At 42.2% G+C, this 16,194-nt stretch overlaps 1 protein-coding gene across 5 annotated transcripts in view; it reads right to left on the bottom strand.

The window, feature by feature from the left end:
- LOC122540691 (protein Aster-B-like) overlaps window positions 1-16,194 on the bottom strand; it is a 640,121-nt gene that overhangs the window by 342,576 nt on the left and 281,351 nt on the right. For 4 of the 5 annotated variants that reach the window (XM_043676778.1, XM_043676776.1, XM_043676777.1 and 1 more), the window contains one exon: window positions 5,677-5,754. The exons of the other annotated variant lie outside the window; for it this stretch is intronic. In XM_043676778.1, coding sequence (XP_043532713.1) covers window positions 5,677-5,754 — 78 coding nt within the window. The remainder of the gene's footprint in view (window positions 1-5,676; window positions 5,755-16,194) is intronic. 5 annotated transcript variants of the gene reach the window in all.

Raw genomic sequence — 16,194 nt, 5'->3', positions numbered from 1 at the left:
CCAAGGATACTGGTGCCCCTCAGTTTCAGGTGTAGACCATCCTGTTTATAGAGGTCCCACCGTCCCCAGGAAGAACCCCAGTTATCCAAAAACCGGAATCCCTCCCTCCTGCACCATTCCTGTAGCCACGCATTTAAGTGTTCTCTTTCCCTATTCCTTGAATCTCTATCACGTGGCACGGGTAACAAACCAGAGACAACAACTCTGTTCGTTCTAACTCTGAGCTTCCAACCTAGCTTCCTGAAAGCCTGTCTAACATCCTCGGCACTCCTCCTACCTATGTCGTTGGTGCCCATGTGGACCACGACTTCGGGTTGCTCCCCCTCCCCCTCCAGGACCCGGAAAACACGATCAGAGACGTCACGTACCCTTGCACCTGGGAGGCAACATACCAAACGTGAGTCTCTCGTTCCCACAAAACCGCCTATCTGTGCCACGGACTATCGAGTCCCCAATTACTACTGCTCTGCTCTTCTTCATCCTTCCCTTCTGAGTAACGGGGACAGGTTCCGTGCCAGAGACCTGAGCCCCGTTACTTACCCCTGGTAAGTCATCCCCCCCACAAGTATCCAAAACGGTATACTTGTTCTTGAGGGGAATGGCCGCAGGGGGACCCTGCACTGGCTGCTTCCTCCCAGTCCCCCTCACTGTCACCCATCTATCTGCCATCTTTGGAGTTACTACTTCCCTATAACTCTGATCTATGACCCCCTCTGCCTCCCGAATGATCCGAAGTTCATCCAACTCCAGCTCCAGTTCCCTAACACGGTCTTGGAGGAGCTGGAGATGGGTGCACTTCCTGCAAGTGTAATCGGCAGGGACGTCGATGGCATCCCTCACCTCATACATGTTGCAGGAGGAACATTGCACTGCCTTCACTGCCATCCCTCTAAAGCTAACTTTTATGCAAAGCAAATGAGAAAAGTTTCTAAATTGTTGAGAAATGATGTAGAGAAACAAAGCACAGGACTCCCTCATACCTAAGTAATTAGTTTAAAACCTCATGCAAAACTCTAGTTATAATGTATAACCAGCATGGTTCAAATGAAACCTATTCCATCGGATCAGCTCTCTCCTTCCCAGCACTGGTGCCCCATTAATTGAAATCCAGTCCTCTCAAAACAATTTTTGAGCCATACATTTGCCTCTTTGATCTTATTTGTCCTAAATCAATCTGAATCTGGCTCAGGTCATAACATAGAAATAATTACCTTTGTAATTCTGTATTTGAATTGAACCCAAGCTGCTCGTAATCCTTCAGCAGAACCAGTTTCCTAGTGTAATTTATGTCATTGGTACCTATGTTGATCATGTTAACTGGATTCTTCCCCTTCTACTCCAAGCATCTCTACAGTTCAGACAAGATGTCCTGAGCATTGGTACCAGGTAGGCAACACAGCCTACAGGGCTCTCCAATTTTACTAGCTTTTGCTACAGTGACCAGTATCTACTCCCCTCCCTCTGCTATCCGCTATTAGTACCATACTTCCCTTCACTCCCCCACTTGAACAGCATTCTGGACCACGCTGCTGTGGTTGACGCCTCCCAGACTATAACACTGTCTCAGTACTGAATTCAGGAAACAGATTATCAGCTGAAATCTCTGGAGCAAGGTTTGTATGCACACACATGCAAAAATGCTCAACTGAACCAAAGCTATTCCCAAAATCATCTTCTTTGGCTCACCATCTACCTTTTGATTGGTTTAGATTCTGTAAGGGCCACTCAAGCAATGTTTCAAACATCAACAAAAAAAAGTTGAATTCCAGAGGTGAGGTGAGAATGACCGCCCTTGACATCATGCCATTTCACCAAGTGTGACGTCAAGGAGTCTAAGCAAAACCAACTGAGAATCAGGGGAAAACTTACCGCTAGTTGGTATCATATTTAGCAAAATGCAAGGTACTTGTGGTTGTTGCAGTCAGCCATCTCAGCTCCAGGACATCACTGCAGGACATTGCTCTGAGATATCCCAAGGTCCAACTATCTTCCAATGTATTAACAGTGGCTTCTCTCCATCATAAAGGAAGGAAATGAGGATCTTCCCTGATGATTGCATGATGTTTAGCACCACTTACTACTCCTCAAATCCAGAAGCAATCCATGTCCAAATTCAGCAAAACTCAGATAATATCCAGGCTTGTGGACAATTGGCAAATGCCTTAAGTGCCAGATAATGACCACCTTGACAAATGAGAATCTAACCAATGTAAATCGATATTCATTGGCATTTCTCGAAATAAATCACTCACTCTCAAATTCCCGAAAGTCACAATTGACCAGACAGTGAACTGGACCAGCCATATGCACGCTGTGCCTTCAAGAGCAGGTCAGAGGCTAGGAATGCTGCAGTGAACTCACCTCCTAATTCCTGAACTCCAAAAGCCTGCTCACCATCTACAAGGCATCAATCAGGAGTGTGACAGAATATTCCCCCACTTGCCTGGATGAGTGCAGCTCCACAACATTCAAAAAGCTTGACACCATCCAGGGCAAAGCAGACTGCTTAACTGGCACGACATTCACAGCTGTTCACTCTCTTCACCACTTACACAGAGTAGCGGCTTATAAGATGCCCTGCAGAAATTCACCTTTGCACCTTCCATACAGACAGCCATTACAATCTCAAAGGACAAGAGCAGTAAATACATGTAAACACCATAACCTACAAGTTCTGTCCAAGCCACTCACCATTCTGATTTGGAAACATATCACCATTCCTTCACTATCCCAGTGCTAAAGTCTTGACACTTTCTCATGAACAGCACTGTGGGCATGCCTACAGTGTAGCTGAAGTGTAATCACTGTTCTAATGCCAGAAACACAGCAACTAATGTCCAAATATCATATTCCTACAAACACTAAACTGATGATGAACAGATAATCTAATTTCATAATAATAAAAGCTTAACAAAATTTAATTAAAAAGACAGAAAAATCTGCGAGAAAGTAGTTTCAAGGTTCTGTTTACAGGTTACCACAGTCACTGACTAAATGTATGATGTAATTTTCGACAACTGGTATAAACATAAAAGTTACCAAAAAGCTTTAAAACTTTGTGGAGCTCTTGAAACATAAATAGGTTTTGCCACCTATTATCAAAAAACTTTGAAAGAACCACTGACTTCATTGAAAAACTCAAAGGAAATGCCAACAGGCCGTGTGGCTTTTCTACTCCTCCAATATACAAAGCAGTGTTTTCTTTTGTCATGTTTTTGAAAATAAAACTGTTTTAAGTTTACTGCGAATAATATTTATTGTGAAATTCAAATAACAATACTGCAGCTTCGTACAATGCTCTGTGCACATATCTTGTCAGCACTGTGAGATACTGTAAGCATTTTAAAATTCAGCTTCTGAAGCAATGGTATCTCTTCAAACAGAAGAGTTAAAATAGTTTTAAACATCTGGATAATCAACTGGGAGCTTCTGACCTGCTTTTGAAGCCACATTGTGTATATGGCTGGTCTAGTTCAGTGCCTGGTCAATTGTAACTAGCAGGATTTTGAAAATGGGTGAGAAATACCAATGAACATCAATGTACACTGGTTAGAATTTACTGAGATATTGTTCTGAGAAGACAATCTGATGAAATGCTTGATAGAAGAAGGTGACTTGGTGTGATGCTGACATCCATAGGACATTGCAGGAGAAGTAAGAGCAGTGCAACTTTTTTAAAATCAAAACTTATAACTTTCAAAGTGCTTATCAAACCCTTGTCAACAATATTCTACAGCTGAAAGGATGAGTTATATCAAAATGGCAAATATCTTAAACACAGTCTATTTGATTTAGGCAGAAACCATTAGGGCAGAAAATATAAGAAAGTACAACATAATTTGTGCTTTATTTCAAAGGTCTATAAAGTGATCATCTATGTATTTGTGACTGGTGAACCAGGAGACAAATTATAATGTTCAGATTTGCACAACTATTTAATGAAACTTTGTATTTTTCTCAATCAAAAGTGGGTGCATTTATAAAATGATAACCTCACCTTCCTTCAGTACAATGACTGTCAGACATTATATTCATGTAGACAGAGTGGTTAACAAGGCATTTGGCATGTTTGACGTCACTGCTTAGATCACTGAGTAAGGGAGTAAGGACGTCATGTTGATGTTGGACAGGGTATTGGGTGGGGGAGAGGCACTTCTGTATAGTTCTGGTCTCCATGCTATAAGAAAGGTATTATTAAATTGGAGAGGGTTCAGAAAAAAAGAACCAGGATGTTGCTGGGACTGGAGGGTTGAGTTATAAGGAGAGGCTGGATAAGCTAGGACTTTTTTCACTGGAGCATAGGGGGTTGAGAGGTGACCTCACTGAGGTATAGAAAATCTTGAGGGACACAGATAAGGTGAATAGCAAAGGTATTTTCCCTAGGGTGGGGGAGTGCAAAATTAGGAGGCATATTTTTAAGGTGAGAGGAGAAAGATTTAAAAGGGACCTGAGGGGCGATGTTTTCACACAAAGGGGTGGTTATACATGGAATGAATTGCTCAGGAAAGTGATGGATGCAGGTATAGTCACAACGTTTAGAAGACAACTGAATAGGTACATAAATATGAAAGGTTTAGAAGAATATGGGCCAAAGGCAGGCAAGTAGGACTGTTTAATTTGAGAAAATTAGTCAGCATGGAAGAGTTCGACTGAAGAGTCTGTTTCTGTGCTATATGACACCATGACTCTACAGGGGTTTGATTTATTGGCCAGCATTTACTGCCCATCTCTACTTGCTCTGGCAAAGCTGGTGGTGACCTGTTTTCTTCAAATACTGCAGATCTTAGGGTTACAAAGAGAGATCTAGGATTGTGACCCAGTAACATTGACAGAACAGTGATATAGTTCTAAGTCAAGATGATGCAGGACTTGGAGGGGAAATTGGGGGTGGTGGTGTTCCTATTTATTTGCTGACCCCTGCCCTTCTAGGAAGTTTAAGTCATTGGTTTGGAAGGTGCTGGGTATCAGTTGAGGTACTTATTTCATTGCCCAACTTTTTAGCTGGTCTCCCTTGACTTCCAGCATGATACCCAGCACCTTCCAAACCAATGACTTAAACTTTGTCAGGGACAAGGTCAGGGACAAGGTCCTTTCTAACTGTGAAATGAAAAGCAAAGCAAATTACCAGTTTTCAAATATTAGGAGTGTGTTTATCTTCCTCAACCAATTCCACACTTTTTTTCATATAGCTGATATATCTGTCAATTTGTTTTTATTATAAGACCTTTAAAAATTATTGATCATTCTAAAATTACAGGTTATTTCTTCTTCCATGTACTTAAAGTGACTTCAATGTCAAAATTCAAATTGCGTGAATTTATCCAATGATGAGTAACTTATAAACCTATACTCAGTGTGTGCAGAGAAATTACCAAAGAAATACTGCAACACTAATTTTTTAAGAATGTAACAATTAAGAACACAAAAATGCTTTAATAAAATTAAGACCTTACCAAGAATACATCTAATATTTCCTTTGACATTCAAAAATGACAGAATTTCAAGAGATATTGTGGACACTAAAATCTATACAATTCAAGTACTGCCATCAAGTGGTTACAGTAAATGATTGCTTTATAAAGTATAGAGAAGATGCAGCTATTGCTGGCCAAGGCCATTGAGTGCACAGATGTCAGTGTAATTAAATTTAATCATTGCTCTTGAACTATCAGTTACCTTTCCTCTCGTATGTATGGAGTCAGGAACCGAGAAGAGTCATCATCATGGCTGCTTTGTTGGCTACTCTGCTGGCTGCTGAAGATTGAAAAAGAATTGTTGTTAGCTTAGTAACGTTAAAAGTAACGGCAATTTAAAGTTTGGTACAGTTATAGTTGTATTATTCAAACTTGCTTTTACATGACTGCGAGATTCTTTTCCACAATTGTTAGATTTAACCTCCAATTTATCGAGAAACGTAATCTATCAGCAGTTCTGCTACCAGAGGTACAAATTCCTTCCATGTGTCACCTGCACCTATTAACTCATATGATTGTACACTTTATATCAGAAATGTGCTATTAATCCTTAATATTTGGCAATACTGAGGTCTAATTTGGTAGAATTACCCCGTTTCAATACAATCATTTATTTGTCAATTAATTTACCAATTGTTAGCCATTTTTGACTGATTGAAAGGCTTGACTATGTAGGTCAAGATTGTGCAGTAAAAGTGACAACAAGGTTATCCATCCATGTTCACAATTATTTAAGCAACTTTCAGTGACTGCACATGCACAATTAAAGAAAGAGTCAGCAAATTATTGTCTGGACTGTTCTGGTCCTCCAGACTTATTTTACCTGTACCTCACGAAGAAAGTCAAAATTCAAATATATGAAATGTCATGAATTTTCAGCATTTGATCATTAGATACCTATGAATTATACCAGAAACCATTTTTTTACATCAATTTAGAGATATGGGTGTTGCTCACCATCCATTTTTTACCTAAATGTCCTTGAGAGGGTGGTGAAAAGTTACACCTCAAACCACTGCAGTTCATGTGGTGCAGGTGCATTCACAATACAATAAGGAAAGGAGTTCCAAGATTCTGACCCAGTTGTGAAGGAACAGTGATACAGTTACAATACAGTGTTACGACATGGGGTAAACCCTCCTGCTTAATTGAAACCAGTAACACAGAAAAGATTTATCCCATGTGTGAAAATTCAAGAAGCCAAGAACTATTTAAGGTAAAAATTAACAACTTTATTCTTAAAGAATAACTGAAAGGAATTAACTAATAACTATTTACAAATCCTTCCTCTAACCTATCTTTTACTTTCCCCTCTACAATACTGGTCTGATAAAAATCTCAATTAAAATTTACAAAACAAAACTTCTTCTTATCTCAAAACCAGGCAGCTTTCAGTTCTGCTCTGTATTCCTGTGTTCTTTTCTTCTTCGGGATTCTGCTTCACAGGTTATTGATCGATAAAGGTACCTTTAAGAGAGCTCTCTTTCAGGCAGTTTTACATGCTGGTGGCTTGGCAGTTCGCCTCTCAACTGTTCAATTTTCCCCAGTCTCAAACCCCAAAGCATCAAATGTTGTCACTGGCTTTTTAAGATTGTCAATATACTAAATTCAAATTGGATTGGAGTTTGTTTTTTTTTTGCGGGGGGGGTATAATTTAAACTGATTGGCCTAATTCAAATCTGTTTTTGTCTCCAGGCAACCAGCTACCCTAACTGCTGGACCAAAAGGTTACATTATACTTTTTTTTCAGAACACTTGTCAGGTAGTTCTGTTGCTTTTGACTCTCTTAAAAGTATAGTACATCCACATCTTCATAACAACAGGATGGTGAGTGGTAAGACTGATGTACTTGTGACCTTTGCCCTTTCAGGTGGAATAGGTCACAGACTTGGAAGATGTTATCTAATTGGACTTGTTGAGATGTTGCACTGCATCACATAGATGGTAGACATTATTGCTTCCATTCATTAGTGGTGAAGAGAGTGAATGTTGAAAATGTTAGTTATGGTGCCAATAAAGCAGGTTGCTTTGTTATGAATAGGACAGAGTTTCTTTATTGCTTTTGCAGTTGTATTCATTCAGGTAAATGGGGAATATCCCATTGCACCTCTGAATTCAGACGATAAGACGTAGGAGCAGATGTATGCCATTCGGACCATCAAAGCTTAGTGGCTCAGTGGTTAGCACTGCTGCCTCACAATGCCAGGAACCTGGGTTTGATTCTCACTTCTGGCAACTGTGTAGAGTTTGCACATTGTCCCTGTCTTTGCATGGGTTTCCTCCATATACCCCAGTTTCCTCACTTAATCCAAAGATGTACAGGTTAGGTGGATTGGCCATGCTAAATTTCCCATAGTGGTCAGGGATGTGTAGGTTAGGTGCATTAGTCAGGAATAAATGTAGACTAATAGGATAGGGGAATAGGTCTGGGTGAGTTACTGTTTGGAGAGGTTGGTGTGGACTTGGGCTAAATGGCCTGCTTCCACACTGTAGGGATTCTATAATTTTATGAAAAGTCTGTGTTGCATTCCAAGAAATCATAGCTGATCTGGTAATCCTCAACTGTGCTTTGCTGCCTTGAATATGCTTAACCACCCAACTCTTTGATTCCTTAGTAAAATTAAAATTCAATTCCTTCAGAGAAGAAAGTCCTCTTCATCTTGTCTTAAATGGGTAACCTATTACACTGAAATTATGCCCCTTCTTCTTGACTTCCCATCAAGAGGCAACAATCGATCCTGTCGAGTTCCCTGAGATTTTCAATGCTTCAATAAGATCACCTCTCATTCTTCTAAAGTCCGATGAGTACAGGCCGAACTTGCTCTACGTTTTCTCATAAGGTAGTCCTTCCATACTTAGAATCGATCAATGAACTTTCTCTGGACTGTCTCCAATGGCAATGTATCTTACCTTAGATAAAGGACGAAAACTGTTCACAGTACTCCAATTGTGGTCTAACTAGCGTCTTGTATAGTTTTAGGAAGAGTTTCCCTATTTTTCTAATGTGTCATTCTATTTGAAATAAAGGCTAATATTCCATTTGTCTTTCCTATTATCTGCTGACCTTATATATTTTTTGTTCACTCTCTTAAATATCTATGTCTCTCTGCAGAATCTTTATGCCATCTTCACTATTTGTCTTCCCACCTGCAGTTGCAGTTCTGAACAAGAGTTATACCAGACTCAGAAGCATTAACTCTGTTTCTCTCTCCACAGATACTACCAGACTTAAGTTTCTCTGTTTATTTCAGGTTTCTACCATCCACAGTATTTGGCTTTTCTTCCTTGTTATACTGTATACATCAATTAAGATTCATTACCCAGTTTACACTGATTCTCGAGGATGTGGAGGAAAATAGCTGTTTTAGCTCTCAGATAACTGCATGTTCAAGTGAAAAAGCCAGAAGGTCTGTGAATAAGTGCAAGTATAATTAGCATCTTTTCATTTGTTGCAAAAATCCAGATAGAGGCATAGAGTCATACAGCACAGAAACAGACCCTTCGGACCAACCAGTCCATACCAAACATAATCCCAAACTGAATTAGACCCATCTGCCTGCTCCTGACCCATATTCCTCTAAACCTTTCCTATTCATTCACTTATGAGTGTCTTTTAAACTATGCCTGTATCCACCACTTTCTCAGTAAGTTCATTCCGCACGCGAACCACCCTCTGTGTAAAGCATTTGCCCACATGTCTTTTTTAAAGCTTTCTCCTCTCACCTTAAAAATATGCCCCCTACTCTTGAAATTCCCTATTCACGTATTAGTATTGTTTTAATGGCATGCATACAAAAATAATGAATATAAAAACTGAGTGTCAAAATATGGCACTACCCATACGTAATCTTTAGGAAGTTCCTCCAGGGTCAGGAGTGTTTTAATTTATGCAAAATTGATGTCTATTGGTATAAAAGCAATCACACAGCATGTGAATTAATGCTTATTGCATTATCACTATTCTGTAAATGCCACATTTATGATGGGAAGGTGATTATGAAAGTTTCCACTAGGTGTCAGCTTTGGCCATAAACAAGTATACTCTGCATTGTAGAAATTTTCAGTTCTGATTTAAATAAGAAAGTGCATTTGATTTTATATTCCAATATTGTAATTATGGAACTAACATTGAATTAAACTTTATTTTGAATGAGGTTTCTTCTACCTTGGAAATACATTTTCCATTCTCCATGATGATCAGAGGATTAGAGAGGGTGAACAATGAGAGCTTTTTTCATCGGATGGTAATGGCTAGCATGAGGGGACATAGCTTTAAATTGAGGGGTGATAGATGTCAGAGATAGGTTCTTTACTCCGACTAGTAAGGGCATGGAATACCCTGCTTGCAGCAATAGTAGACCCGCCAACTTTAAAGGCACTTAAATGATCTTTGGATAAACATATGGATGGTAATGGAACATTGTAGGTTAGATGGGCTTCATATTAGTTTCACAGGTCGGTACAACATCGAGGGCCGAAGGGCCTGTACTGCATTGTAATGTTATGTTCTATATGTTCCATCTGCACTCAGCACAATTCCCATGAAGAACAGTCAGTCATAATTTCATATTTTTTCTCTGGACAGAATTCCAGGGCAAAAGAACTTGTTCCTCTTATTTAAATTTGCTTCAATGAATAATTCCTTCACAATGGTTAAAATCAGCTTTTCATACCGGGATCGTTCTGCTGTGATTACTGCACTCATTCAAAGTAATTGGTAGACTTTGTTTGGGTGTGCTTAACGCTTGGGTGATATTTCCCAATTGTTAAAAAACACTGATTTTGCTGTAGTTTGTGATGTGCTCATTAGCACTTTCAAAGGCAGGGAAGTGATTCAATTATCAATGCTTTTTGGTTGAAAGCAATACATGTAGCAAAGTGAGATCATTAAGGAAAAAAACAACTAACACTCAGCTCTATGGGTCAGGCCGCAGTCTGTGGGAGTCAGCTGCACAGCTAACTATAGTACATGGTGTAACCACAAACTGCAATGTTAAGTTGTTTGTTTGCTGAATGGGAAATTTATAATTGGGTGGAAATCGAAATTTGGTGCAGAGGGGAAGAAGGAGATGATCCTTGGTGTTTTTAACATTTGTAGTTTATTGCATTAATTTGAAGCAGGAAGTTCTTGAAATTCTGAAGTGTTTGAGAACTTAGTGCAAGCTACTGTGTAAAATAAATTAAAATAGACTTTATATGGCATAAAGCGTAGACTAAAATAACAGATACCTAAACCACACTAAACAGCATGGGATTGTGTAGTAATATCCAGCTGTCTCGGATAAACAACCCATCAACCCAGTGACATCACACAACAGTACATTGGTGTGTAGTAGATGTTCCTTTGTTTTAATGTGGGTAACAGTAATTTATTTTTAAGAAAAGCAGTCCATCCAAGGAGGGGCATTGAGCACACTGATTAGGTACTGATGCTTAGTAATGCCAACAGCATGAGTTCAATCCACATAAAAGATGAGATAGTTCTCTAAGCCTATCTCTCTTCCTTAACCCATTGTGGTATCATGGAGCGATGACTAGCAAATCCTAGACAACAAAGAAATCACAGACATACAAAAAACAGAAAGAAAGACACACACAGACCGACCGACTACATAAACAAATGTATATGAAAGACTAGAAATCAACATCTTTTCTAAACTGTCAGGTGTGTTGCCGCTAGGTAATCAGAAACACACTGTGCAGGAATAAACAAGTTATACGCATACAGAACTTCCTTCAAAATGCATATATGCACAGCTCTTAAAGAGACTATGCAGTGCAACAAGCTAGCCGCACATAGCAAGAGAAATTATGAAGAACATCAATAGAGATGGCAGGAGAGTAAACAGGAGTTTTTGGACAATAGCAATGCCCAAGATACCATAGCTACTAGAAATATCATTTACCTAAGCAACTCTGGCATAAAGTCATTTTGCAACAGTGCAGGTTATAAAAACTCCAAAATATATTGAAGGAGAGAAGTAGATTCACAATTTTTACATAGCCTACAGAACACAATCAGATCCCAGAGAAAGAAACACAGATTCAAGAAGGGGAGGATGTGTTTGATATGGCACCAATGGTGAGGAAGACGTTGAGAAACTGATCACACAGACACTCGTCCTGTCAAATAGGAATGATGTACTCACTATCTGCAAGACAAAGAGGAAGACAGCCTGAATATATACCAAGAAACTATGTTTTTCTATTGTTTCCCCTGTTTGAAAATCAATGGGGTAAGTGAATGGGATTCGATAATTAGGGAGCTGATGCATGTCCACTGCAGCCACAAGAAACAGTTTTGAAGGGTATGTTACCTATTCTGTGTCAGGTAGTTTGATAATAAGGCAAAAGACGGAAAATTACAGGCCGATTAGCCTTACTTCAGTCATGGGTAAGACTTTGGAGTCTATTGTGAAGCATCAGATTTCCAAATACTTGGAAATGTCTGGTAAAATAGGGCAAAGTCAGCAGAGAATCATAGAGACGTACACACTGGAAACAGACCCATCAGTCCAACCGATCCATGTCGACCAGATATCCCAACCCAATCTAGTCCCACCTGCCAGCACCCAGCCCATATCTCTCTAAACCCTTCCTTTTCATAAACCCATCCAAATGCCCCTTAAATGTTGCAATTGTACCAGCCTCCACCACTTCCTCTGGCAGCTCATTCCATACTCGTACCACCCTCTGTGTGAAAAAGTTGCCCCTCAGGTCCCTTTTATATCTTTCCCCTCTCACCCTAAACCTATGCCCTCTAGTTCTGGACTCCCCGACCCCAGGGAAAAGACTTTGTTTATTTATCCTATCCATGCCCCTCATGATTTTGTAAACCTCTATAAGGTCACCCCTCAGCCTCTGACGCTCCAGGGAAAACAGCCCCAGCCTGTTCAGCCTCTCCTTATAGCTGAAATCCTCCAACCCTGGCAACATCCTTGTAAATCTTTTCTGAACCCTTTCAAGTTTCACAACATATTTCCAACGCAATATTCCAACAGTGGCCTAACCAACGATCTGTACAGCTGCAACATGACCTTCCAACTCCTGTACTCAATACTCTGAACAATAAAGGAAAGCATACCAAACGCCTTCTTCACTATCCTATCTACCTGCAACTCCACTTTCAAAGAGCTATGAACCTGCACTCCAAAGTCTCTTTCTTGAGCAACACTCCCTAGGTCCTTACCATTAAGTGTGTAAGTCCTGCTAAGATTTGCTTTCCCAAAAGGCAGCACCTCGCATTTATCTGAATTAAACTCCATCTGCCACTTCTCAGCCCATTGGCCCATCTGATCAAGATCCTGCTGTAATCTGTGGTAACCTTCTTCACTGTTCACGACAGCTCCAATTTTGGTGTCATCTGCAAACTTACGATCTGTATCTCTTATGCTCACATCCAAATCAGCAAAGGTTCATCAAGGGGAGGTCATGTCTGACAAATCTGCTAGAAGTTTTGGAGTAATTCACAATAAGATTAAACTAAAGAGAGCTAATGGATGTCATCTACCTGGACTTCAGGAAGCCTTTGACAATGTGCCATACACGAGGCTGTGGCGTAAGATCAGGGCCCATGTGTTAGAGGCAACGTGCCATGGATAGAAGATTGGCTGTCAGGTAGAAAGCAGAGAGTGGGGATAAAACGGTCTTTCTCAGGATGGCAGTAGGCGACAGGTGGTGTTCTGCAAGGCTCAGTGTTGACCATGATTTTTCACTTTATACATTAAAGATCTAGAAGAAGGAACTGAGGGCATTCTGGCTAAGTTTGTAGATGACATAAAAATAGGGAGCAGGACAGGTAGTACTGAGGAGGCGGGGAGGCTGCAGAGGATTTTGACAGGTTAGGAAACTGGGCAAAGAAGTGGCAGATTGAATATAATGTGGCAATGTATGATGTCATGCACTTTGGTAAGAAGAATAGAGGCATGAACTATTTTCAAAACGGGAAGAAAGTTCAGAAGTCTGAACTACAAAAAGACTTGGGAGTTCTAGTCCAGGATTCTCTGGAAGGTAAACTTGCAGGTTGAGTTAGTAATTAGGAAGGCAAATGCAATGTTGACATTTATGTTGAGAGGACTGAATATAAAAGCACGGGTGTACTTCTGAGGCTCAAAAAGGCTGTGGTCAGACCATATTTGGTGTATTGTGTGCAGTGTTTGGCCCCTTATCTCAAGAAGGATGTACTGGCCTTGGAACAGGTTCCGCACCCACTCCCAGCTCCACACCTACACCAGGTCCTAGCTCCCAGCCCTGCCGAGTTTTCACCATCCCCCCAGACCTCCCTCTCATTGAGGACGAATGATCAGTCCTCAGGAAAGGCCTTACCTTTATCCCCCCATCCACGCATCAATGAATTGAATACACATCATGATGCCGAACACTTCTTCCGCTGCCTCCATCTCCGAGCTTACTTTCACACTCAGGACACCCACCCACATTCCAAGGACCCCTTCACACGCCTCCAACACACTCCATCCACCTGGCCCCCCACTGCTGGCCTTCTACCCACCCTCGATCTCTTCATTTCCAACTGCCGCCGAGACATTAACGGCCTCAACCTCCCCACTCCAACCGCTCACCCTCACAACACGCAGCCCTCCACTCCCTCCGCTCCAATCCCAACGTCACCATCAAACCAGCTAATAAAGAGGGTGCAGTGGTAGTTTGCCGCACTGACCTCTACGCCGCTGAAGCCAGACGTCAACTCGAAGACACCTCCTCCTACCGCCCCCTCAACCATGACCCCACCACCATCATCTCCCAGACCATACAGAACCTCATCATCTTAGGAGATCTCCCACCCACAGTCTCCAAACTTGTAGTCCGGGAACCTCGCACTGCCCGATTCTACCTCTTTCCCAAGATCCACAAGCCTGACCACCCGGGCCGACACATTGTCTCAGCATGCTCCTGCCCCACCGAACTCATTTCTACCTACCTCAATACTGTCCTACTCCCCCCTAGACCAGGAACTCCCCACATATGTTCAAGACACCACCCACACCCTCCACCCCCTCCAAGACTTCCTTTTACCCGGCCCCCAACGTCTCTAAGCCCTCCGTTTCTTCCTCTCCCGATGTCCCCAACAGTATCCTTCCATTGACACACTCATTCATTTGGCTAAATTGGTCCTCACCCTCAACAATTTCTCCTTCGAATCCTCCCACTTCCTCCAGACCAAATGGGTAGCCATAGGCACACATATGGGCCCCAGCTATGCCTGTCTCTTTGTCATCCACGTATAACAGTCCATCCTCCGTAGTTATACCAGCACCACTCCCCACCTCTTCCTCTGCTACATCGATGACTGCATCGGCGCCACCTCATGCTCCCGCGAGGATGTTGAGCAGTTCATCAACTTCACCAACACATTCGACCCCAACCTTAAATTCACCTGGACCATCTCTGACACCTCCCTCCCCTTCCTGGACCTCTCCATCTCCATTAATGATGACCAACTTGACATTGACATTGACATTTTTTACGAACCCACCGACTCCCATAGCTACCTGGATTACACCTCTTCCCATCCTACCTCCTGCAAAAATGCCATCCCGTATTCCCAATTCCTCTGCCTCCACTGTACCTACTCCCAGGAGGACCAGTTGCACCACAGAATTCACCAGATGGTCTCCTTCTTTAGAGATCGCAATTTCCCTTCCCACGTGGGCATCAATTCCCTTCCCAACCCCAGGGCATCAATGTGGATTTCACCAGTTTCCTCATTTCCCCTCCCTCCACCTTACCCCAGTTCCAACCTTCCAGCTCAGCACTTTCCCTCCAACGCATCTCATCCACATCCCGCACCTCCGCCCTCAAACCCCACCCCTCCAACCGTAACAGGGACAGAAACACCCTGGTCCTCACTTTCCACCCTACCAACCTTTGCCTAAACCACATCATTCGACGACATTTCTGCCACCTCCAAACGGACCCCAACACCAGGGATATATATCTCTCCCCACCCCTATCCGTTTTCCGCAAAGACCATTCCCTCCGTGACTACCTGGTCAGGTCCACACCTCCCTACAACCCACCCTCCCGTCCTGGCACCCTCTCCTGCCACCGCAGGAATTGCAAAACCTGTGCTCACACCTCCTCCCTCACCTCCAGCCAAGGGCCCCAAAGGAGCCTTCCACATCCATCAAGTTTCATCTGCACATCCACCAATGTCATTTATTATATCCGTTGCTCCCAATGCGATCTCCTCTACATTGGGGAGACTGGACGCCTCCTCACAGAGCACTTTAGGGAACATCTCTGGGACACCCACACCAATCAACCCCACCGTCCCGTGGCCCAACATTTCAACTCCCCCTCCCACTCTGTCAAGGACATACAGGTGTTGGGCCTCCTCCACCGCCGCTCCCTCACCATCCGATGCCTGGAGAAAGAACGCCTCATCTTCCACCTCGGAACTCTTCAACCCCAGGGCATCAATGTGGACTTCACCAGTTTCCTCATTTCCCCTCCCCCCACCCCCTGCCTCTATCCCAGATGAAGGTCTTTTGCCCGAAACGTCAATTTTCCTGCTCCTCGGATGCTACCTGACCTCTTGTGCTTTTCCAGCACAAGAACAGATTCAGAGGAGGTTCACAAGAATGGTCCCAGGACCGAAAAGCTTAACATATAGACTCTGGGTCTATACTCAATAGAGTTTAGAAGGATGAAGGGAGTTTTAATTGAAACTTACTGTCCTGGACAGAGCAGTCACTGATAA

This window comes from Chiloscyllium plagiosum, chromosome 35 (assembly GCF_004010195.1).
Source record: "Chiloscyllium plagiosum isolate BGI_BamShark_2017 chromosome 35, ASM401019v2, whole genome shotgun sequence".
Taxonomy (NCBI): Eukaryota; Metazoa; Chordata; class Chondrichthyes; order Orectolobiformes; family Hemiscylliidae; genus Chiloscyllium; species Chiloscyllium plagiosum.
This window is presented reverse-complemented; position numbering and strand designations above follow the sequence as displayed.